We start from the raw sequence: 25,870 nt of genomic DNA, 5'->3' as shown, positions 1-25,870 counted from the left end.
GTCCAGTGTGCATTGTGCTGTCCAGTGTGCAGTGTGCAGTGTGCTGTCCAGTGGGCAGTGTGCAGTGTGCTGTCCAGTGTGCAGTGTGCAGTGTGCTGTGTAGTGTGCTGTCCAGTGTGCTGTCCAGTGTGTATTGTGCTGTCCAGTGTCCAGTGTCCAGTGTGCTGTGTGCAGTGTGCTGTGTAGTGTGCTGTCCAGTGTGCAGTGTGCTGTCCAGTGTGCAGTGTGCTGTCCAGTGTTCAGTGTGTATTGTGCTGTCCAGTGTGCAGTGTCCAGTGTAGTGCAGTGCAGTGTGGGCGACAGTGGTACGGGGGTAGAGAAGTCGTTAAGCAATCAGAAGGTTGCCAGTTCGATTCCCTGTCGAAGCGTCCTTGAGCAAGACACTGAACCCCTAATTGCTCCTGATGTGCAGTGTGCCATCAGTGTAAATGTAAAATGTGTATACATCCTTGCAAGTCGCTTTGGATAAAAGCTTCTGCTAAATGACTAAATGTAAATGTAAATGTAAGTGTGCAGTGTGCTGTCCAGTGTAGTGCAGTGTCCAGTGTAGTGCAGTGTGCTGTGGGAATCTACTGAACATGTGCTGCTCTAGCCCCACCAGAAAGAGGGTCTGAATGCTGTGAAAGGAAAGGGATCTAGTGTGCTACTTACTTACCTCTCTGCCTATCTCTCTCTTCCATCTCCCCTTCCGTCTCTTTCTATCTCATTCCTCCATCTCCCCTTCCGTTTCTTTCTATCACTCCTCCAAATCCCCTCCTCTCTCTTTCTATCTCTCTCCTCCATCTCCCCTTCTCTCTCTTCCTATCTCACTCCATCTCCCCTTCTCTCTCTTTCTATCTCTCTCCTCCATGTCCTCTTCTCTCTCTTTCTGTCTCTCCCCTCCTCCCCTTCTCTCTCTTTCTATCTCTCTCCTCCATCTCCCCTTCTCTCCCGTTCTATCTCTCTCCTCCATCTCCACTTCTCTCTCTTTCTATCCCTCTCCTCAATCTCCCCTTCTATCTCTCTCCTCCATCTCCCCTTCTCCCTCTTCCTTTCTCCCTAACATTCCCTTCTCTCCATCTCCCTCTTTCAGTCATTCTCTCTTCCTCTCCCCGCGCCTTCTCTCTTTCTTTCACTCTTTTTCCATCCTTTTTTTTTCTTCCTCCCTCTACATCTCTCTATTTTTCTTTCCTCCTCTCCTCTCGATCCTCTCCCTCTCTCTTTGCCTCCATTGCCTCTCTCTCTCTCTCTGTCAGCTCTGCTGCTGTAGTTTCTCCATGGCTTTTCTTTTGTTGATTCTCTTAATCCACTGATGACACGTTTTACCGGCCGGGCCAGCTGGGCTGGGTTTGGCTTTTTGCACCGCATCCCTGCTGGTGTTTGCCTTGCGCTTCATGAGGTGTGGGCCCAATGGAAGCATGACCGATGGTGCCCCCGGAGCTGGGCAATCGTGTGTGTGTGTGTGTGTGTGTGTGTGTGTGTGTGTGTGTGTGTGTGTGTGTGTGTGTGTGTGTGTGTGTGTGTGTGCATGTATCTGTGTGTGTGTGTGTGTGTGTGTGTGTGTGTGTGTGTGTGTGTGTGTGTGTGTGTGTGTGTGTGTGTGTGTGAGTAGCGCACTCGTATGTGTGTCTGTGTGTTAAGGAGACACTTCACTGAAAGACATAAAATCTCATTGTACATGTATCATCATGCATGTATGAATAAAAAAATCAATTCAGTGTGACTTATTTATGCAGCATCACCACCAGGCAGCACTGCCCCAAGACATAATATGGACTGGATAACCTGAACCTCTATGAAAAGGCAAGTAGAAAAAAAGGCTCAGATTTGTGCTACAGGTAGCTGTTTTGGTTTCCCATCTGAGGGAAGATTTCTCTCACTGGCACACAGGCACTCGATCCTGTCTGGCCAAGATGGTAGGAGAGAGGAGAGAGGAGAGAGGAGAGACGAGTCGAAGAGGGCGAGAGATATAGAGGGAAGCAGGGAGGCGGAGGAAGAGAGAGAGAATTGATAGAAAGAAAGAGTGAGAATGATTGCAGTGAATAGAAGAGGTGGATGGCAAGGGAGTGAATGGCCGGGGGGGGGGGGCTGATAGAAAGAGAGATAGAAAAAGAGGGTGAATCACAGAGGGGGAGAGGGAGAGGGGGATAGAAAAGGAAGCAGAAAAAGAGATTGAATGATAGAGTGGGAGGGGGAGAGGGAGAGAGTGATAGGAAGGGTGGTAGCAAGAGACAGAATGGCAGAGAGGAAGATGGAAAAGGAGAGAAGTCACTCACAGAATCACCTCCAACATCGTTCTTCCCTATAGGTAAGTGTGTGTGTGTGTGTCTGTCTGTGTGTGTGTGTGTGTGTGTGTGTGTGTGTGTATGTGTGTGTGTGTATGTGTGCGCCTGTGTATACATGTGTGTATACCTGTGTGTGTGTGTGTGTGTGTGTATGTATGTGTGTCTGTGAGTGGGACAGACACAGGATTGTCACTGTTTTTTACAGAAGGTGCGCAATCTTACATACACACACGTGCCATACACACACACACACACACGCCACACACACACGCGCCAAACACACAGCTCCCAGTTCCTTCTTCCTCCAGCTACCCGTACCAGCAGTATAGCAGCTTCAGCAGCAGCGGCTTACACAAGCTCCTGAGGAGAAAGCAGGTCAACACACTCCCCCGAGAGGGCTAATCAGAGAGGAGTCAGCTGGGGGGGGGGAAGGGGGAGATAAAAACTGAGAGAGAGATACAGGAGAGTGTAGAGAGGAGGAGGAGAGAGAAGAGGAGAGGAGAGGAGGAGAGAGAAGAGAGAGGAGTGGAGAGAGGAGAAGAGAGGGGAGGAGAGTGAAAAGAGAGAGTAGAGAGGAGGAGAGGAGCAGGATTTCTACTGCTGTGTGTTTAAGTTAATAAGACAACCTTCCACCAGCTGTACATGTTTATCACACAAACACACACACCCACGCATGCACACACACACACACACACACACACACACACAATCATTCGTTTTTACAGTACTACAGTCTGTGTGTGTGTGAGTGTGTGTGTGTGTGTGTGTGTGTGTGTGTGTGTGTGTGTTTACTACCACACAGGTGACATGTGAGGCATGTGATCATTATTTCTAGGTTAAGTTAAATCCATCCACCACATGCTACTACTACCCAAACACACACACACACACACACACACACACGTACACACACACATAAAGCCCTTTTCTGATCCTCTTTTGTCTTTCATAATTAATGTCAGGCAGGCAACAGTAGAGCAGTGAACTGAGGAGTGACGCATCCCTCTCCCTCCCTCCCTCCCTCTCTCTCTCTCTCCCTCTCTCCCCCTCCTTCTCCCTCTCTCTCTCTCAATCAGTGCTACGGGCTTAGACTGTTTTAACAACTAGAGGAGGAGAAATCACACCAAGTATGTGGGTGGGAGAGGAGACACTCTTTTATAACCCAGCCATACCAGTTGTGGCTCTCCAGTCCCTCTCTTTAAGAGCAGTGTTTGTCCAGGTGGGCATCACAAAGCTACAAGACAGGCGGGTTCTTGGCGTTATGCAGAGGACGTGGTGAGGCCCGTTTTAGCCAAAAGCTAATGACAGAAATCCAAAATGTGGTCCCAGAAGAGGCAAAACATTACCTCCTGTCCCCAATGGACTTGTCAGAAGACCTGGATTTTTTCCCTTGAGTTTCGGGTGAGCCCTGCTGTAGGGGAGTGGGAAAAAGGGCAAGGTGCGCCGCTCACTCTTAAAACGCTGCAACTGTCAACGTTCAACAGTGTCAGCAAGAGGGCACTCTATCAGGTGTGTGGGAAGGTGAGGAGTTTCCAGGCCCACTCCAGTGTGAGGGAGTTGAAGTGGTGTGTAGGAGGTGGAGTTGGAGGTGGAGTTTTTTGGATCAGGCCTTGCCTTTCAAAGGCAGTTTGTGGTATCTGTACAAGCGCCCAATTCAAAAGAGAATGGGTGATCTCCAGGGGAGAATTGTACACGGAGCAATAGCTACAAACAGACACAGAGCACACTTAGATCCAGGGGTATGGGAGGGGTATATTTTGTGTGGAGAATGTGAAACGGTAACACACTTGTGTGTTGGATGTTCAAGGCTGACAAAGTTGTTTCGGTCTTCTTAAAGAATGGTGTGTGAGACTAGGAGAGATTTTTTTCCTGGAATTTGTTGATTTTTGGTCCCAAGTACTCGGTTGCAAGGAGAGACCACATCGGTTTATTTTTTCATTTTCTTTTTGGCCAAGCTAAGATGGCGGTGTGGAATAAAATGGAGGGGTCTGAAATATCAGAGCCAGTGTCGCTCTTGATTCTGTCTATACCTACTCATTTACGTGTTGAATTTAGTTGTTATACTGTTATCGGTGACTTGGAGTCTTTCACCAAAACGTGGGGGATTGAGGAATGTATTTGCAAGGCCAATGAAGAGGGTATGCTACAGCTAAACTTCTCAGTACATACATTGATTGATGCTGAACATGTTGTTGTTGTTGTTTATGTTTTCTGTGTGGGTGTTTTTTTATTATTTCTTGAGTCTTTTTTCTTTTTTACTGGTAATAAAGGAAACTTAAAAGTCAAAGTCTCTCCCTTGCTCTCTCTCTCTCTCCATCCTTCTCTTTCTATCCCACTTTCTCTCTCTCCCTCTCCGTTTCTCCTTCTCCCTCTCCCATTCTCCCTCTTTCTCCAAGCACATGCTGAAGAAGGCCACAGACGCCCGCTACGCCACACACACTGCCATATCAATGGTGCCCGCTAAAAAATGTAATGATGCTAAGATAGTAGCTACCTAGCCTGTCTACACGTAGGCTAATTAGCCTATTTTGAACATTAATACGTGATAAATTGCGGTCAACTGATGTTTTTTCCTACTTCACATTTATTTTCAAGCCAGATTCAGTTTATAGTATAAATATATTAAAGTTATATTAAAGAATTGCAATATTTACAGAATCGCAATACTTTACATACCGCAATATGTTCTGAATCAGCAGCTAAATATCATTGTGATGTCTCTACCCATTTACACCCCTAATATAGAATGTAGAACAGTCATTATAAATCATGAACAACATCCCTGATTAGACCTACGTATAACCCAGCCTTTAGCATTTTAACAGCAAGCAAAACACTGTATCCTAGGCTACATAATATGAAGGGTGTCCCAGATATTCAGCTATATATAAACACTGGGGAAATGCCTATAGATTCCTCTGTAATCCTAATTCAGTTTACATGCAAAATTTCCAAGAGATATTACTGTGAACTCTTCTCTACTCAAGGCACAAAATGCTCTTCTAGTCATTCCTTTTGCTAATCCAACTCAAATGTATATGTTTCACAACATGTCTCAATCCAGACCTACAGTTTCTCTCGTACTGAGAAGGTTCTGTAGTAACTAGTGCTGTCAGTTTAACGCGTTATTAACGGCGTTAACGCAAACGCATTTTAACGCCGTAAATTTTTTTATCGCGAGATTAACGCGATTTAAAAAGAATATATATTTTTTTTTTTTTTTTTTTTTAGATTAACGCTCTTTTTGGCCTCGCAAACTGTGTAGTAGGCTAACGTTACAGTTTGAGTGAATGGTGAGCGCGATACGGCGAAATAGATGATAAAAAGCTTCTGAATGGAAAGTTTACTTTTAAAAGTTTTGGTTGTGCAAAAGAAGCGAGCTTCACTGTTGTCTGAAAATGTCAACAGGCAGCTGGCTGAAAGCAAAGAAGTAGTAGGCTTACCTTTTATTGGTAACCTAACTGTTACGGTTAATTGTTTCTGAAATAAGAGGCCTGATTGCTATGTTCCCAGAAAACTTGAAACAAATTAAATATTAAGCCATGGTTTAACTGCACTATAGGCTCAGTCCTTGTTTACCTGAAATGTGCACTTTTTAATTTTATTTTGTACCGCCCTGTTTGGCAATGTTGGTTTTCAATAAAATAAAACATTTGCATAAAGCAAGCCAATCCACTTTTCCATGTTGATAAGGGCATTAAAATAAAAATAAAATGATGGAAAAAATGAATAAATGAAGGGACATTTAGAATAGATAAAAATTTGCGATTAATCGCGATTAATTTTGAGTTAACTATGACATAAATGCGATTAATCGCGATTAAATATTTTAATCGTTTGACAGCACTAGTAGTAACTGTAGTAACACATCATCAGTAGGGTCAAACTAACCTGTCGCACAATGGTCTAAACCCAGCTCACAATTACGATTAATGGGTGAACACACTTAGTGAATTCTGCTTCACAACTATGAGAGGAGCAAACATCTACGATCAAAAAGCTATTATTATAGCTGTTATTGTTACCCTTCTTCCGTGTGGAAAAACACACTATGATGGCCTGGGCCTCGCAATGTCCTTAATCTGTCCACAAAGCAAATACCCTATATATGGTGATGATAATGATATTGAAATCTGACTGTAGTGCTCAAACTATATACAAAGACACATGACCGATGGCCTCCGTGAGGTTCAGGACCATGGACAGCAGCTGACGCGATGTGTTCCCCGTGGCACATGAGACTAGAGTGCATAGCCCAGAGGAGGAACGCTCTCAACCTCTCTATCAAGACAGCAACTGATTAATTATTCCCTTTTACCCTTCATTAGACATTCTACACTTAACAGGAGATACATGCAAAATTCGATCCCTAGTTTCAAGGCTTCCAAATTCCAGTGACTACTCCTACATTCACGTTTTCTCCTGGACTGTTTTTGTTTGTTGGTTAACTTCTGAGTGTTGTGTTTCGAACTTATACTTCTGAGCGTTGTGTTTTGGATTCTATCTTCTGAGCTTTAAATCCTTATCCCTTATGTTAATGCTGTCCGTCAGCCTGTTATCAGTTTTGTGTTGCCTCCGTTAATTCCCCTATGACCATACCCTGGCTGCTTCTAATAAACTCTGCCATCTCGAGTTCTTGTGTCCCCTGACAGAAATATGTCATTAGACATTCCACACTTAATAGGAGATATGTGCAAAATTAAGAGATAATGAATAGCCTGTAATTAATAGCCTAAAATAATGAGAGAGAAACCATATTGTTAGTTATTTAAACAGTGTGTGAGATTCTGACGTTGCTGGTAGGTTTGTTTTTAACAGCTGGCTCCAAGGGAAGCGGTCTGTTTCTTTGCCTGTTTTTTTATCCCCGTCCTGTTTATCAGTGCTGTCGCGTGTTTGCAATGCTTGTTTATCCGTTGTCCACTGCCAATCTTAATGGTGAGAAGCTCACACAGGCGACAGACTGAGGTAGGGAGGGAGGAAGGGAGGAAAAAAAGAACAGGATTGTATGTTTGTTGAAGGCATGGGGGAGTTGAAGGATAAAGCGGCATTGGGTTTTCTGTCTTTATACACGTGAAGAGGAATTCAAAGCCACGTTTTGCCTGGAGGTGCTAGAGGGAGATTTTTGGTAGACGTTACACATCAAATTACCTTGGTAGCTATTCAGACACACACACACACACACACACACACACACACACACATATATATACACACACACACAACACACATACACACATACACACACACACACACGCACACAAACACACACACACAAATTCACAACAACAATGCCTAAAATATCAAATAGGAATGGACTCAGAGGTCTTTGCCAAAGGCTTCAGAAAGTCAAAAAATAATGACCTCAGACTGCAAAACTCCCCCCCCCCCCACACACACTCACACACACACACACACACCACCCCACCCCCAAAGAAACACAACTTAACACAGTTTGATTAGGGGGACGGAGCATCATATCCCTTGCTTGATGTGCAGCGATTTTGGAGCAGATTTGTTTTCTAGGGAGATGCTGCTCGCACTCCCGCACAGACCAGGAGAAGACGGGATTCTCATCGCCTTTGTCATATTGATCATTAAACAATCACAACTGCCACTGATCAATATGCAGCCATTTTTGTAAACAAATAGCCATGATTTAATGCTTCCATTTCTAAATAATAATCAAGGATGTCCAATTATCCTGGGTAATTAATTAATCCCAAATTTACTGCATAAAATCCACCTACACAACTTTCTGTTTTTTTAGTGTTTTACTTGTATCGCATTTACACACACACAATGACCACACACACAATTTACACACATACAATATACACACACACACACACACACAATTAACACACACATAATTTACACACGCATAATTTACACACATGCAAAATGTACACACACATAATTTACACACATACAATTGACACACACACAATTTACACACGCAGAATGTATACATACACAATTTACACACATATACAATTTACACTCACACAATTTACACACATACAATACACACACACACACACACAATTTACACACACATAATTTACACACACACAATTAACACAAACACTCAATTTACACATATATAAGCACACCACTGCACAAGTTCATACAGCAGGTTTCAGGGCTTTTATAGGCAGCTGTACAACATAAAGAACCAGTGCTGAAGGTCTACTTTTTCTTCAGTGAACACCAATAGGAAATGCTGTGAGGTGAGGTATATGGAATGCAAAGGAATAATGTTAGAACTATAAAATGTAAAACAAGGTATTCACTGACCTAGCAAACTCCCAATAGTTGGAGACTAATAGATAAGCCGTATCTTCATAACAAGCAAATCTACATGTATGGAGGTTTCAGTGAAGCTCACCTGACAAAACCACCCATCTCTGACATCAGAACTGTGCACCACACGTGGACTGAGTCTGATATTATTGAGTGCCAGTGTTAGGTCTACTGAGTCATCAGGAAACGTCACAAGAAACACGCACACACACACACACACACACACACACTGTCTGTGGTGCCTATGAGAGACAGACACCTCATTTTAGAGCAGTCTCTGGTCTCTGAGAACGACAGACAACTCATTCTAGAACAGTCTGTGGTCTCTGTGACCTCTGTAGTGAGGTATGTGTCCTCTTTGAGAGACAGACAACCCTACCATAAGGTCTGTGTCCTCTGTGAGAGACAGACATCTCTGCAGTGAGGTATGTGTCCTCTTTGAGAGACAGGCAACCCTACCATGAGGTCTGTGTTCCCTGAGAGAGACAGACACCTCTGCAGTGAGGTCTGTGTTCCCTGAGAGAGACAGACACCTCTGTAGTGAGGTATGTGTTCCCTGAGAGAGAGAGACACCTCAGTAGTGAGGTCTGTGTCCTCTGAGAGAGAGAGACACCTCAGTAGTGAGGTCTGTGTCCTCTGAGAGAGAGAGACACCTCAGTAGTGAGGTCTGTGTCCTCTGTGAGAGACAGACACCTCTGCAGTGAGACTGGCAGAGGGGCCTCTGGTCCTTGGGTGAGAAAACCGGGCGGTGAGATGAGAGCTCTGAAACGCTGAAAGAGCTGGCAACTCACATCACATCACAGACACACACACACACACACACACACACACACACACACACACACAACCACCATCACAAGAGAGGTGGCAGAGAGCAAGGAAGTAGAGTGCTGTAGAAAAGCCACATGACTCATCTGTGTGTGTGTGTGTGTGTGTGTGTGTGTGTGTGTGTGTGTGTGTGTGTGTGTGTGTGTGTGTGTGTGTGTGCATGTGTGTGCCCAAATGGCTGGTCTGTCTACGTTCACAATCTGTCAATTGCAGGGCCTATGATGTTCACACTACTCTAATGCTGGCACAGCCACACACACACACACACACACACACACACACACACACACACACAGCCACAGCCACAGCCACACGCACACACACACACACACACACACACACACACACACACACACACACACACACACACACACACACACACACACACACACAGCCACACGCACACACACACACACAAGCTCCAAGATCCTTACACAAACACTGTCATGATGAATCCTAGTCAGGGTACACTGCTGACAGGCAGGCCAGCACTGTCAACTATTTCATCATGCAATCTGTCAGCAAGACACACACACTAATACCCACACACACAGTAACACAGTAACACACACACACACACACACACTACTACACATACAAAACCACATACACATACACACACGCTAATACATCCTTTCTCCATGCATGATAACTACACACACAAAAACACACAAAATAGCACACCTAACAGCAGTAAAACTACAAGATGTCCCCTCTGTACTGTACTGCTTACTTTATTTCTTTCAAACAGCGAGCAGTAGAATGTATGTGCACACAACACAGTACAGAGCACGAGCACTGAACTCAGAGGAGGTATGAAGATCATGCTCTTCAAAAGGACAACCACAAGCCAACAGTGTATTGCACAGAGTAAGCTGTAAAATATGAACACTGAATTCAGGTACACATATCAATCTGGTCACATCGACGAACGTCCTACTGCACAGCAACCTGAGCTGAGCTGCATGCTGTGGCTGGGACTGAGGCTGTTGCTGAGGCTGAGGCTGTGGCTGTGGGGAGTGTTGATTGTCCTTTTCAACGGTAATTTGAGTCCAGCGGCGCTGTGCATTGCTGCGCTGCTGAGGAGAGGATTTTAAAGGTCTTTAAGAACGCGGCGCAGGAGAGTAACCTACATAAATCCCGCTGTCACGCGTCGCTCCAGTAACGCCTCCACTCAAAGCGGCCGTGACCAATCTGCTTACGGTGTGACCATTTGATCTGAGAATCTTCCAGAAGAGGGGGAAAAAAACAGAAGAGGGAACACAACTCATGCTAATTTGTGTCTCATCATGTTGTGTGCCCTACATACCGGAGCGGGAGATGAAACAGAGATGGAGGGAAAGGGAGAGAGAGAGAGAGGGAGAGAGAGAGCGGGGGGGTGATGGCTGAAGTGGGGCAGATGAGAGGGAAGGAGGGATGAAAAGAGAGGGAGAGAAAGAGAGAAGAGGGGAGGCATGTGTTAGCTCCCCCCCCCCTCTTGCTGGGTAGGCTGTTTACTGTTGACTTTTGAAGCCTGAAGTGTGTGTGTGTGTGTGTGTGTGTGTGTGTGTATGTGTATGTGTGTGTGTGCGTGTGTGTGTTGATGACACACACAGCCCACTTCAGTTGCAGCTCCTGGTGTGTCAGCGCTCTTTAACCACAGCTCACCCCACCGCTGAGGAGCCACTCTCTCACTGTTGCCGTGGAAATGAAACAACGCTAATTTCACCGCCCCTCTGACACCCCCCCCCCCCACAGACACACACCCCCACCCCCACCCAGTGCCTCCTGGGCTGTCACACCAGCAACACTCAGAGAGCTCTCAGCCTGCAATCACTTTGCATTTCTCTCAGCAACTGCTTCGCCGACGCAGCAAGAGGTCGCGAAGAGGAAGTTAAGGGAACCGTAGTGGAGGCGGGCCAATGCCGTGGATGGCATCGCCATGACAACAGACATGGTCTCGACAGCGGCTGGAGCCGTCGGGCGCGAGTGACAGAGTGAGTGCCTGTATTAGCAAAACAAAACAACCAAACAAATAAATAAATAAACAAACAAGCGCAGGACAATCAACATATTGCCAAAGGCTCGTCCATTAATTAGGCCACATTTGGTGCCTGACTGTACCAACCTCACACCTGTTAAATAGGGGTCTGAACAGGACCAGCTGTGCCCAAGGGGACAGACATTTTAGGCCTGTATTTTAAGGCCATCAGTGCTTCACCAGCTGCTTAGCTAAGTAACATAGAGTCTATTTGACCAGTTGGAGTCATATGATACTCACACTTAGTTAACCCCTGTTAATGATTTCCAAAGTGTCAACCATGATATATATCATTTATTGTTGTTTAAATTCAAATGATAAGGTTGCATTAGGGCCACAGGGAAGCACAGTACAGAAGAGAATAACTTAATCCTGTGATGTAATAACACAACCCCTGACCCCTGACCCTTGGCCTGTGATGTAATAACACAACCCCTGACCCCAGGTCTGTGATGTAATAACACAACCCCTGACCCCTGACCCCGGGTCTGTGATGTAATAACACAACCCCTGACCCCTGGCCTGTGATGTAATAACACAACCCCTGACCCCTGGCCTGTGGGGTAATAACACTTCACCCCAGCTAACTAGTGTGGCACTCACACCATGCCTTAGTGCCTGCTTCTTTACACACACACACACACACACACACACACACACACACACACACCCTCAGTTCAGTGATGTTCAGTGTCAACACCTACACTAATGCCCCACTCTGCTCAGTGAGGATCCACTGGCCCAGATCTGTGGAGGGTGTCTCTATGGCTGTGGGGGGTCAGGGTTCAGAGTTCAGAGTTCTAGCGTGAGCGTGATAGAGACGGGAGACTTACAGGAGTGTCTAGCGTGAGTGTGATGGAGATGGGAGACTCTAGCGTGAGTGTGATAGAGATGGGAGACTTACACAAGTGTCTAGCGTGAGCGTGATAGAGATAGGAGACTTACAGGAGTGTCTAGCGTGAGTGTGATAGAGATGGGAGACTTACAGGAGTGCCTAGCGTGAGTGTGATAGAGATGGGAGACTTACAGGAGTGTCTAGCGTGAGTGTGAGTGTATTGGGAGACTTACAGGAGTGTCTAGCATAAGGGCCTTTGGGACGACTGCCAGGAAAGCCAGGCAAAGTGAGCATGATGATGGTCCTCACTATCTATCATGTAGATTGGTTTGCTTTCATTTAAGCTATCGTGTGTGAGTGTTTGTGTGTGTGTGTGTGTGTGTGTGTGTGTGTGTGTGTGTGTGTGTGTGTGTGTGTGTGCTTAGCTGGGCTGCCAGACAGTATGCCACTGTCATAATTGGTTTGGAGCCCTCAGAAACGTATCCTGTCATATTAGTGCTAGAGTTTTTCATCATTCTTTTTTTCTCTCTAGCTCTTTCCCTTGTCTGGGTGCCAAGAAAAAGCTGATGAAACAGTAATTACACGTGCTGAAGCCTTACAAGTGTCACGAAGATGACGGCTCCCCAAAGCAAATAGGAATAGCAAAGCTTTAAGTGACAATCCAAATTCATCTACAGTAGGGCAAGCTGATGGCTGGATGCCTGCAGACATTCTCTAGAACATGGCTCCTCATCTCGTTCACTGATTGGAGCATTCATTCACTGAAACCTGCAGACATTCTCAGACATAGAACATCGCTCCTTATCTCGTTCACTGACTGGAACATTCATTCACTGAAACCTTCACTGTTGCTTCAGACTGTTCCAGCATGGCACCAGCATGGCCCTACTGAATTTCTGAGAGGAGCATGGGCTAAAAACAAAAATAATTCCATATGAACTCCATATCTCACAATAAACTATGGAAAAGTGGACTTGAAGCAGGCGTGGGTTGCCAGGTTGAGGACACTGAATCTACATGAACGATTGCAAGGCGAGCACAACATTAAATGTTGACAATGTAAAGCGACGACGAGTGCTAAGCTGTAAATTGATCAGCTAATGTATACATTTGTAATTACATTTTTTTATCGTTTGAAAATAATAAACCAAATTTGTTTAGTCAGTGTGACATCATATCCGGCAAAACTTGGTGAAAGCAAACAGCTGTAAAGCCTTCCACCCGATCGTGAAGCTGTCAGATGCGCGTATTCATTGCTTTTCAATAATTTCGCTTTTTTAGTTTAATCATTTGTTCCAGGAACTATGACAGCTGTTTGTTTTTACCAAGTTGCCCTGTATCCAAAATCAAAAAACACCCCAAATGGCCAGCAGCAGCCCTCCAGCCTAGAAGTTCGTATTTATTATATTTAATATTATATTTTGCGCATAAGCCCACATTTGTATATAATACATAAACCAAATAGGTGTAAAAATATCATCATATGAAGTTACTCACTTCTTGAGTACTCATTTTATGAGAGACAATTTTACTCTTACTCAAGTAATTATTTTGATGGGTACTTTTACTTCTACTTGAGTCATTATTATTATAAAGTAACAACACTTAAACTTAGCACAGCTTTTGCTTACGCTACTCACCTCTGGTCTCAAATATTCGCTGCCTTGACAACCCAGCTGCACACGTACCACAGAGTATGAATGTGAGTACTCGAATGTAGATCCCTACTAGTAGCCATGATAAATGAGTTACGGTTAGCTAAACTTCGCTGAGGCTCAATGCTTACCTGTTCAGGAGAAAATGAACTCGGAATCCATCTCAAAATCCTTCTGGGCTCTAAACCGCCTCCATCTTTCAAATGCATCTCCAATATTTACCCCCGTTTTGTCTCTGGTCCCTCTTTTCTCTGATTATGTCTCTGGTCATGCAGCTTTTCAGAAGGATGCCAAGGCTTTTTAAGTCCGGTAGAATCTAACGTTATCTCTGCTGCTCCAGTTCATTTGTATGATTTCATGGCTGCAACACACTGTTTGCCTGCCAATTTGTTTCAGATCTGGCAACCCGGGGTGTCAAAATGGTACTGGAGATATGGGCAGTGAGCAGGATCACACAGGCAAAAAACGCAAACTGACGTTCCGCCCCGGAATGGTAATTTCTACGGAGAACATAGGCCCGCTGACTATTGTACTGTTGTTCAGAGAGACCATTTTTAAATGTACTACGTTTCCTTAATCGCAGATGACATATCATGGTCATTTTGTGAGTTAGAGCAGTAAATATATAACATATTGTTGCTTTAAACCCAACTCAAAATAGTTCCCTTGTTCAGGTGCCTTGATGGCTGTTGACAGCTTTTCTTTGCAAGTCATCTTTGCATTGTTTATTTTTTAAGCTCTTCTGTTTCCATTGGCAAAGTATTGGCATGTTAGAACATCTGTCAGGGTTGCCAGACTCGCAGCACAAGCCTGACCGTGATGTATCCTACATCTTTTTAGCCATGATGTATCCTACATCTTTTTAGCACAGGGCATCGGAGAGGAGAGCAGCACTGGCAATCTGTACTGGATCATGTCTCTGCTGCAGCTACAATGTCAACAGGCAGCTACTGTGTAGTCCATTGGGTGGATGCCCTCTGGTCTACCCTCTGGGTAAGTCGCAGTAATGTAATAGCCTTCCTATATGTGCTGACAAGGTCAGAATGTGCTTTTCCTGCACACTGAAGTGAATCTGATGGGAGGGTTAGTGAGGAGTGGGTAGCACTGTGTTTATATCGACTTTATTAATTTACAGATTCTATACATACAAGTGTCGTTAACCCAATGTTGTTGTTTTTAGTGTTAGTGAGGAAGGGGAAGCACTGTGTTTATATCGACTTTATTCATTTACAGATTCTATACATAATTGATAATACTGCCGGTTCTGAATGGAGCAAGAGCTAATCTTGCCAGGTTTAGCCTCAATATGAGGCACTCGATAACATCATGTCTGGAAATAGTATACACACACACAAGGTAAAATGTCAGAGCTCTATCCAGCCAATAAAAAATATATCAGGTTGAGTAAAATTAGCTAGTTTGTAAAAAGAGAATATGTTAATGTTTATCTTTTATTTAATGTATGACACTGGGAGGAGAGCATCCGGTAACTGACACTATGAGCTTGCAGCTCATTCATCAAAGAGCCTTTCTTTCTGCCAAACACACACACACACTCATCAGACTACACACACACACACACGCACTCATCACACACACACACACACACACACACACACACACACACACACACACACACACTCCTCCCAGTCCTGCACCGCACTGTGCTGTGTCCAGAGACTCGGGCCGCACTCCAGATGTGTGTTTGCTTACACACCCCGCTAAAACAGACTTAAAGCACCATTCAGCAAACCTCCACTACTGTCAACTCTCAAAATAAACACACCCACGCAATCAGCCCGCAGGGCGAGGGACTAATGTGACGGTGAGGAAAAGGAGGGAAAATGCACTAAATTCTCCTTTCCCTTCAGTGTTCCTCCTCCCAGTGTATCTGTACGTGTGTGTGTGTGTGTGTGTGTGTGTGTGTGTGTGTGTTTCTGTGTGTGTGTGTGTGTGTGTGTGTGTGTGTGTGTGTGTGTGTGTGTGTGTGTGTGTGTGTGTGTGTGTGTATCTCCACCTCTCCATCTCCAGCCCTGTCCCAGACACTCTCTCCAGTCTGCAAGTGTATCTCCACCTCTATATCTCCAGCTCTACATTCCCGCCCATGTGTGCGTGTGTGTGTTTGTGTGCGTGTGCGTGTGTGCGTGTGTGCGTGTGTGTGTGTGTGTATCTCCACCTCTACATCTCCAGCTCTACATCTCCGCACATGTGTGTGTGTGTGTGTTTGTGTGTGTGTGTGCGTGTGTGTGTGTGTGTGTGTGTGTGTGTGTGTGTGTGTGTGTCCATCTCCACCTCTACATCTCCAGCCCTGTCCCAGACACTCTCTTCCTCCAGCTCGGCTCTGGGTGCAGGAAACCTGCCTCTGCCCCTTCCTCTGCCCCTGCCCCTGCCCCTCCCCTGCCTCCCCATCGCCGCCCAGCTGCCATGTGCTGCTTTGAGCAATGTTGAACCCGTCTCTGGATTATCAGACAGATGCTGCTGCTGCTGCACCCCTCCACAGCAGACACACAGCCTACGTCAAAAGGAAATCACGCTGACAAGGACTACAATCGGCAAACGTGGGTTATTGTTCAGCATATGGTTAATCTGACGATCTTACATGTTTAATTCATGCTTCTAAATGAATATGTAAGATCTGCAACACTCAAGGGAATCTCTACAGACCTTCAGCATCACCAGCAGAAAAAATGTATATCCTAGATCTTCAGATCACAGCATTTCATTTGTTCAGAGTGTATCCGCACAATCAGCGCGCACACACACACACACACACACACACACACACACACACACACACAATCTCTGAGTGTTTGTGTTGTGGGCACCAATCAAAGCTCTGACCTTTGAGCCGAGGGAGTCATGTTTTGCAAACAGACTCGCAGGAAGCAAACACAGGAACCAGCGCAAGCTAATTCACTCGCGCTCCAAAGTCAAGCAAGGAGCAGCCACTACTGCTTTGAATTCATATGAGGTTGTTTCTTTGAACTCTTTCGACTCTCCTACTCCTGGGAACATGCTTTCTGCCCTGTCTGAGAGCGAGTGGGCTTCAGAGGGTGCATGAAATGCATCTGAATCCGTGATATATGAGGGCTTTGAATAGGACAATATAAATATGGACATTTGGAGTTTAGACATGCTGCTCAACAGAGGAGGACATAAATATACAGATGCAATCTGCAGTCTCATGTCACAGGTCACTAACCGCTGGGTCAAATGTTCTTCATAATATGGTAGGCATTGATGTAGTGTGTGTGTTTGTGTTAGTGTGTGTGTGTGTAAGAAAATGTGTATTTATGTGTGTGTGGGAGTGTGTGTGTGTGTGTGTGTGCTGTGTGTGTGTGTGTGCTGTGTGTGTGCTGTGTGTGCATGAGAGAGAGAGTATGTGTGCGAGGCGAGTGTTTAGTGTGACAGCTGACCCTTAGCAAATAACTCTGGTGACCTCATGTTGTGTGTGATCAGAGTGACATGATCATAAACCACTGCCCTAGCGCCTGGACCTGCCTCTTCAGTCCAGCCTGAACACACAGGCCTGGCCTCACAGAAACCCGCTCTTCCCACAGACTATACGCACAGGACAGGACCTTCAACACTCTCCTTGCACTCCCGCATTCTCAGGCATCAAATAAAGCCGGTAAAAACTGTACTGACATCAAAACAATCAAATAAAATGATATTGTGCCTGCACTTGCAGTCTACAAGACACTGATATTGATCTCGTATTGGTTTCTCCCGCTAGCCCTTGACAAAATGTATACAAATCATTAATCAGACACACGGGTCAGCACAAAAGGCACTGCTGCCAAATATGATTTGAGAGACACCAGGACTGCAAGCTTGTGGCGTTTCTTAAGAGAGCGACGTGCTGAGGAGTAGTTCTACCTCACATTCATATGTGATCGTTTAATTATGCATTTCAGGGTCGTCTGTGCCACTGAGTCTGGCAGCGGGGCACTCATGCAAGACATCATCTATCATCTCTGCATCAGTGTGCAAGCCTTATCTGGTTAGTAATACACAGGGAAACTGGTGAAGCCACCACACGGTTTATATGCACAAAACCAAGGCACAGAACGAGAGAGAAGGAGAATGCCACAAGTTGCATACCATGTGGTGTGAGCGGAGAGGGGATGAGAGAGGCGAAGCTGGGAGGGACCACGCTGTATTCGAACCACCAAAAGAGGTTATCGGGTGAGAAGAACCGAACCCCCAGTCATTCAAAACCCTGAATGTGTCAGATGTATTAGTTCATTTCCGCTCGAATTAATTGGTTACGTTACGTCTGAGGTTTAACCTGGCAGGAGAAATATAATCACATTTTGACATTTGCTGATGGATTGAAAGCGATGCCTTTCGATGTAAAAAAAAAAAAAAAAAAACATTCAAGGCAAATAATTAAAATATTTAAATTGTAATTAATATTCACCAGTACCGAAATCTCCCTCATTTAAACCATTTAAGATTATCCTCCGAACGCTATAGTCAACGGTTGTCTCCATTATATGAAACGCGTTGGGTTAACGACGCTTGTAACATTTTAATGCAGCTTGTTTTGTCAGGTCACCCGCGCTCGCAACACTGAATACAAATTATCTCGTCTTTTTGCAAGGTCACTATTGAGTTTGTTGAGGGTGTTTGGATATTCTGCGACTTACCGTACACTCCTTGGCAGTAAATGCCTTCCAGACCGAGCGAGAGGAGCCCCAACAGACTGATCATTCCATCCATGCTTACGTTAATGTCAACATATCCAGCTCAAACGCCAGAAGTCCTACAGGGAACCGGAGAGGTTCGGAGAATTAGATCGCCGGCGTGCATGGATCACACCGACAGACGTTGATGTATTAGTTCTTCTAGAGAAAGGTGTGACTAATTGTCAAACGATGTTCTTTCAACCTCGTCGCTTGGAAAGAATAAATAAAGTGCAGTCGTATTAATCTGTAACCCTATAAGGGCACGCCGACATCTTCACCTGAGCAAACAGAAAGAGGTGATGCCCAAACCATACTAGCCTATGTGTAGTCTGGTGTCCACGGGTTCCCACGTATATGTAGCCGCCAGAGGAGGGGACGCGCTCGGCTCAGGCGCGGTGACGGTGACCCCTGAGGTCTCCCCGAGTATCAGGCGTGTGGACTTGATTGTGTCTTGACTGCGATCTCCACGGACATGGCTTCCCGCTGGTTCTAACAGCTGTCATGGCTTAATCCCGGTGTGTCTGAAGAATCCATGAACTGTCATGCATGAAGCGTTGCTCTCCGCCCCTCGGTATGTCGTCTGTTTGTCTAACCACCCGGTTAACGAAGCAAGTCTTGGAAGTTGCGTGAGGCAGATTCAGGCGCCGGTATGAGCACAGCTACATTGCCACCGCATCCCGAGACCGCGCGCAAATTATCTCTGCCAACGCGGAGGATGACGAGGACGGCCAAGCCAGAGGAATGCGCATGCACCTGATTTAATGATGATTTCCACCGGCTTCTTCAGCGAAGGGGTGGAAGAGGGACAAGGTCTGTCTTTTCTGGCTACCAGGACGAAGCGCTCTCGCTCTCTCTCTCTCTCTCTCTCTCTCTCTCTCTTTCATAGTGTCTCACTCCCTGCCTCTGGATGCATCAGGCACGTAGCGCGGTACGTGCGTTGGAGACGGAGCGGCACCGCAGCCGGTCTCTTACTACGTCAAGCCGTGCGTGGCTTCCACCTCTAATTTGTATGGATGACTACACACAGTACTGAGGAAGCCACGTTAAGTGCTGCGACTGTTGGATAGCATGTTACCATGAATGACATTTCGCATTTCTTATTCCAATTAGTGGCATAGCATAGAGAAACCACAACAACGGTAGGTCACTTTCTCCAGATGTTGCTAGTGTAAGTTAAAGAACACTACATTAATTAAAAGTAGGCCAAGTATGTAGCCATCCGTCATGAAAAGCAATGTCTTCCGTCCAAACAATTGTTTATGCCAGACATTTTTCGCCATAGTGACACTAAGAATGAATATTGAATCAAATCAAAAGATACACAGTTTTTTCTATGTTTTCCTATAAGCTACTCAATAACATATAATTCAGCGCTGTGAATGGAAGATTAATTTATGGCATAAGACGGTAGTTTTGTAAACAGTGTCATTATAACATACTTGATCGGTTAAGTGCCCTTTATCGCAGGCCACGACTGAATTTTAGATGTGTGTTTAGTGTTACTCTCTCCATTGCTCTCCTTTGGTCGAATTCGAAGTGCTTTGGAAATAACGCCATCTGTTGGGTCAAGTGGCTTCAGTTGGGAGATTTATGTTGGTGTAATGGTGTTGTCTTATATACCTTTCCTTCTAACCACAAGAATACGAATAGCAATGATAATGAGGATGCTACAGTACCTGGCTGGCCCAAACCAGATGGGTTCCCCCTCTGAGATGAGGTTCTGCTCATGATATCTCCCTGTTGAAAGGGAGATCTTCCTTCAAGGGGTCAAGCTCTGGGCTCTGTAAAGCGCCTAAAGACAGTTTCAATTGTTTCAGATTCAGTTATTGTCGCTATATAAATACAATTGACTTGAACTGTAATGAATACTGCAGATGGTGGTGCTAAGAACATTGTTGCTGTTTTATTTTTATTTTTATTTTTAAAGGCTATATGTAAGCCTGACTAGCTGTGGGCTAGTGAGCTAAATTATTTTATACTCCTCACCCCAAGCAGATTAGGAGCAGATTATTGCGTTTGTACACCCGTACCTCCTCTACCTTTGCAGAAGTAAACAAAAAGTTTGGCCAAGGTGGGGAAAGCTGAAGGATACATGTAGCAAGAAAATATTTACATGATTGAAAGATAACTAAGCTACCATTAGTGTCTCTGTCAACATCGGTTGTTATTTGTATAGTAGTGTGCAAGGGGGTTGCAGCGTTTCCTGGACTTGTGTAGTTCGTCCCAAAATGTATATGTGAATGTGAGTAATGTTTAGTTCTGTGCCTAATGTTCTGTTCTGGTGCGCATCATGGTTTTCCGTTTGTGTCCACAGTTGGTGTGCATTACTGTCATCTTTTTTTCAATGCGCTATTGTGCGCTATTCAACACGCTCTGATTGAGTGAAAGTCAGATACCAGGGTAAGACCTAATTGGCCAGAAGGGTCAGCCAAACAAAAGAGAGATGGGTGTGAACGAATAACTTTTAAAAAGGTAAACACACCATTCATACAGTGAGATTCATCCTTGGGGCATGTTCTATTGACACTTAGGGTTTGTCGATAAAATCTGTGTCCGCAACACCTATGTGCCCAATTTAACTGTCTTAGCCAAAAGGCGGAGTATAAGATCGCCTGTATTGCCTGCCCTCTGTGTGAGGTTCTTTGGCGTCCTCAGGTCCTGCAGTGTATGGGGTATGAGAGTCATATTAATACATGTCCCTACCACGATTGTGCAGTGTATGGGATGTTTGCCTTTCAACCTGAGATCTCTGTGTCTGCCTCCATTCTTCTGGGCTAGCTTGCAACAATATGTTACATCGAGGTTAAGTCCAGGCAAACACACCCCTGTAGCACTCAAGCTTTTGAGCTAGCTGAGTCTAAGTATTAATAATGGTTGACACTAACTACAGGATAGCCATGCTTACTTGGGTTATTGGCCTTACTAGCATGTCGCCTACTGCAGAGATTGTCAACAACCAGAACTGAATGCACATTACATCACATTAAGGATACTACCTTTAGGACACTTTACATTAAGGGCACAACCTTTAGGACACTTCACATTAAGGGTACTACATTTAGGACACTTTACATTTAGCTCCTCTTTCACTTAATTATGAAAATGATCCATAATCATCCATACTTTCCCTACTGCGTCATAAGCCTCATGATTTAGTAGGTAGTGTGCAATCTCAGGAGAGCAGGTGTGTGTGTGTCTATGTGTGTGTGTGTCTATGTGTGGAAGATGATGTGCTCCAGGCTCAGGCTGCTCATTCTTCAGTGTTTCACTTTGCCAGTACTCATATCACGCACATGATATGCAAGACTAATGACTGTTTGATGACTTACAGCATACGTTTTGTTCAAAAAGTAATCTTTCCTTATTTCTTAAACGATTTCTGACCATGATAACCAGAATCTCCTTAATGTAATGGTTGACATAATGTCCTCCTCAAAGACAGAGTGAACTGGACTGGCTGGCAACAAAACTGTCTCAGATAGAGTTTAGAAACAGAAAATAAACAGAAGAAATAAATGCACACAGACAATAGATCGGTGTTTAGATAGGCAAGGGAGGTTGCCTCCTTTTGCAAAGCTTTTTTTGGAAAAAACAAACTGAGCACAACTTCGATCTGCTCTGATTTGGTTGAAGAGGAAACAGCGCATTACCATATTAATTGGTGTTCCTTACTCAAATTGATTGAGTTCAAAGCATTGTGTTAGATTTGAAATGTGTTTTGCATAAATTCACATTCTGAAGAGAAAAAAATCAAAACCGCCTCCCCTGAAAGGATATGGAGCAGATGTAATGGCAGCCAGTGGGTACAGCGCTGTGCCGTGAGTAAACCTCACTCCCCGACACCTTAAGAAATGTGCTAGCGACAGACGCTAGCACCTATGGGATTTACCATCCTCGCGAGCACACCTGCCTCCCATGTCCGAGGTTCCGAGATCAAGTCCGGTGCGGGACTGTGCTTGTCCTCACGGCGCAGGTTACACAGAAATAAACATCGCATTCCACAGGTACCTGCAGACGAGTTTAATCTCCAGACACAAACTGCCTGAGTGTTCCAACCAGTGAAGCTGTTTCTGAGCAGGTTGGGCGTGGGAGCAGCTGTGTGCCTTGGCGAGCTCCCTGTTGCTCAGTTTAAATCACCATCTCCACAGTGCTAACGTGTTAATGCGTAGCGAAGCGAGTGACTACTCTCAACTCCTGAATGTTCAACAAGAGAGCTTTGTTGCCTTGCCTCACCCTGGGATGTGTTTGAATCACACTGAGTCAGACCCAAACCTCTTTCACTCTATTTCTAAGCACTGTGCAACACACACTGGAGTGGCTTCAGTCCTTGGGCTAATTACTGATCAGGCACTTTGGTGCAGCGGCTCTGGTGCCTGAGGGAAGTGTGTGTGAGCGTGTATCTGGTGTTGTTCCAGTGTGTGTGTGTGTGGGCATAAAATTATCCTCTGAGTGGCAGATTTAGGGGCAGAACGACAAATTGCAACTATTGATAATGGCACTAAATGTGCTTCAGTGCTGCGCTGATATTGTTTCTGGAAAGAAGGGCAGGTGTATGCCAGTGTAAAGTGAATGGGCACGGTGCCATTGTGTTGTGTATGCCCTCGCTCGTTTTTTCATCCTCCATATGGAACAGCTGGCGGAGATGCCCCATGGGCACGGGATGCCACTGAAACACACGGCCGCTTCTAACTCAGCCTGTCAGGACCGGAGGCTTGGAGGGACTGTTCAGGAGACAGATAGATAAGCAGTTCATAAGGATGAAGTGTTTCAGAGGACATGTAGATTAACTGTTCATATGACAGCTAGATTAACTGTTCGACGAAAAGTTAGATTAGACTGTTCAAAAGGCATATAGATTTACTGTTAAAAAGGCATGTAGATGAACTGTTCATATGGCAGCTAGATTAACTCTTCCATATAAATTAGATTAGACTGTTCAAAAGGTGCGTAGATTAACTGTTCAAAAGGCATGTAGATTAACTGTTCATATAACAGCTAGATTACCTGTTCCCAGGAAAGTTAGAAAACTGTTCAAAAGGCATATCGATTTACTGTTCAAAAGGCGAGTAGATTAACTGTAAAAACTCAAAACAGGTAGACTGACTGTTCATAAAACAAGAAGATGAACTGTTCAAAAGACAGCTAGATGAACAGCTAGACCGTTAAGCAGATCAGTCGATAAACTGTTCTCTAGGCTGATAAACAGTCCGGTAGAGAGATAGATGAAGTGTTCAGAAGACAGGTAGACGAAGAGTTCAGTGGACAGGAAGATGAAGTGTTGGACAGAGAGGCTGTCAGACTGCCAGACAAGCAGCAGCACTCCTCATCAGTGGCATTCTTCCTGTCTGAAAGCCGCAAGCTGCTTTTACCATCTCCAGCCTTACGCAGCATTTTTTTAACAGTGAAACACATACAAGTGGAATTCAGTCTTGAACATTTTTGTTGAGACATTTTCATTAACAATCCTTAAACTGTCGACTATAGATAAAGAGACTGGACTTGACCCCCTTATGGAGGAGGATGGATTGTCTTGTTGGAGGCTGGTGGTCCTCTCCTCCTCTTTACTGAAAACCAGTACACACAACTTCCATTAAAACCCAACGATCGGAGGTCTGATATTTCTTTATGTTGACCGCTGCAAAAGATTAATGACCGCTGCCATTGGCAAGAGGTTTTATGCCTCTAATTCATGTCTTCGATGTAATTCCGCAAGTAGTCCATTCACTTTTCGTAACGGAAATTCAGTGTAATTTGAAGTCAGCAATTTATACATTGCTACGCAACACCCGAATCTTTCTATTTGCATAAAAAGAACCAAAAAATTCTCAGCGGAAGCCACGAAACGGCAACAAAATCACTTAAAAAGAGATATTTTGGAGGAATGTCTTTTATCATTTTGGCAAGTAACCGTATAATATGTGGGATAATGTATAGTTCCACGATCAGAATCGGAACATAAATCCTGACGGAACCCAAGTGCGCAGTGGAGGGGTCTTATTTAGTTCTGAAGGGATTTATTATCTCTTACTTCATTTCATTTCTCTTAGGTGTTTAATTTGGGGTTTTGCCTTTTACTTCTTATTACAGTGCATGAAATGCCCTGTATTGTTATTCCTAGGCTTCTTATACTTCTTCTTCTTCTTCTTCTTACCGACTTCTGCGATTAATTCAGCTCGAACCGCTTAAAGTAGAAATTTCGTTCAAACTTTGTCGCGTAGGTTTTGTAAACGACCCTTTTTTAATTTTTCTGAACTTTATACTTTTTAAGATATTAAAGAAAAACGAATACAAATTTTCCCATTGACTTACATTGGGCCATTACGACATCATAATAGGGTCATTAAACTGGCTTGCACCTGTGCTTCACTGACACCTGCACCAAGGTTCCAAGGCTCCTCTTCTCTCTGTCCCTCTCCATTCAACTGTATAACTAGGAATATTAAGAGACACCTTCCATACTCTACTTTTTTTTTTCTCCATCTTTCTCTTTATCTCTCAGTCTACTTTCTCTCACACTTCATCTCTCTGCTTCACTCCATTTTTCTCTCCTTCTTTCAATATTTTCCCTCTTCACTCTCTCTTTATCTCTTTATCCAGAGCCACTCTTGTTCACTCTTCGTTCCTTTCTTCTTTCTTTCTTCCACTCTTCTTTCCTTCTTCCACTCTTCTTTCCTTTCTTCTTTCCTTCTTCCACTCTTCTTTCCTTCTTTCACTCTTCTTTCCTTTATTCTTTCCTTCTTCCACTCTTCTTTCCTTTCTTCTTTCCTTCTTCCACTCTTCTTTCCTTTCTTCTTTCTCTCTTCTTTCCTTCTTCCACTCTTTTCCTTTCTTCACTCTTCTTTCCTTTCTTCTTCCTTTCTTTAACTTTTGCATTTCATGCACTGGTATTTCCTTCAGGAAATGCATTTTCTAGTTCCTTTTAATCATTTACTTTTGGTTTTTAATGTTACATCGCTATTTCGTCTTTTATTCTCTTCACTTCTATTCCTTTATATGTTTTTATTCCTGTTATATTAGATTTTTTTCTTTTCAGTTTTTTATTATTCCTTCATTCATGCACATGTGTATCAGTTCATTTACATCAACAAAGGTAAAGCACTTCAGGCTCAACTCCTGCCAACATCTCCACACCTGCCCAGGCTGATCAGCTAATCAGTTTGTGCGATCAGTTCTGCCAGGGAGTGAATGACTTTAGTGCGAATGACTTTGCAGACCCCAATTTTACCACAGTGCACTGCTCCAGCAGGGTTAAGTTGATATTTGGGTTTGCTGCA

General features: G+C 44.4%; 1 protein-coding gene across 5 annotated transcripts in view; it reads right to left on the bottom strand.

Moving 5' to 3' along the window:
- The window catches only part of LOC105909561 (MAM domain-containing glycosylphosphatidylinositol anchor protein 2-like), a 219,706-nt gene extending 198,121 nt beyond the window's left edge, over nt 1-21,585 (bottom strand). For 2 of the 5 annotated variants that reach the window (XM_031581962.2, XM_031581965.2), the window contains exon 1: nt 18,558-21,585. In XM_031581962.2, coding sequence (XP_031437822.1) covers nt 18,558-18,630 — 73 coding nt within the window. In that variant the 5' untranslated portion in view covers nt 18,631-21,585. The remainder of the gene's footprint in view (nt 1-18,557) is intronic. The other 3 variants (XM_042709933.1, XM_042709932.1, XM_031581968.2) reach the window with 2 other exon arrangements.
- Nucleotides 21,586-25,870: the final 4,285 nt, after the last annotated feature.

The sequence above is a fragment of the Clupea harengus genome, chromosome 15 (assembly GCF_900700415.2).
Source record: "Clupea harengus chromosome 15, Ch_v2.0.2, whole genome shotgun sequence".
NCBI classification, from domain to species: Eukaryota; Metazoa; Chordata; class Actinopteri; order Clupeiformes; family Clupeidae; genus Clupea; species Clupea harengus.
Note: the sequence above shows the minus strand (reverse complement) of the source record. Positions and strands in the feature narration are given on the sequence as shown.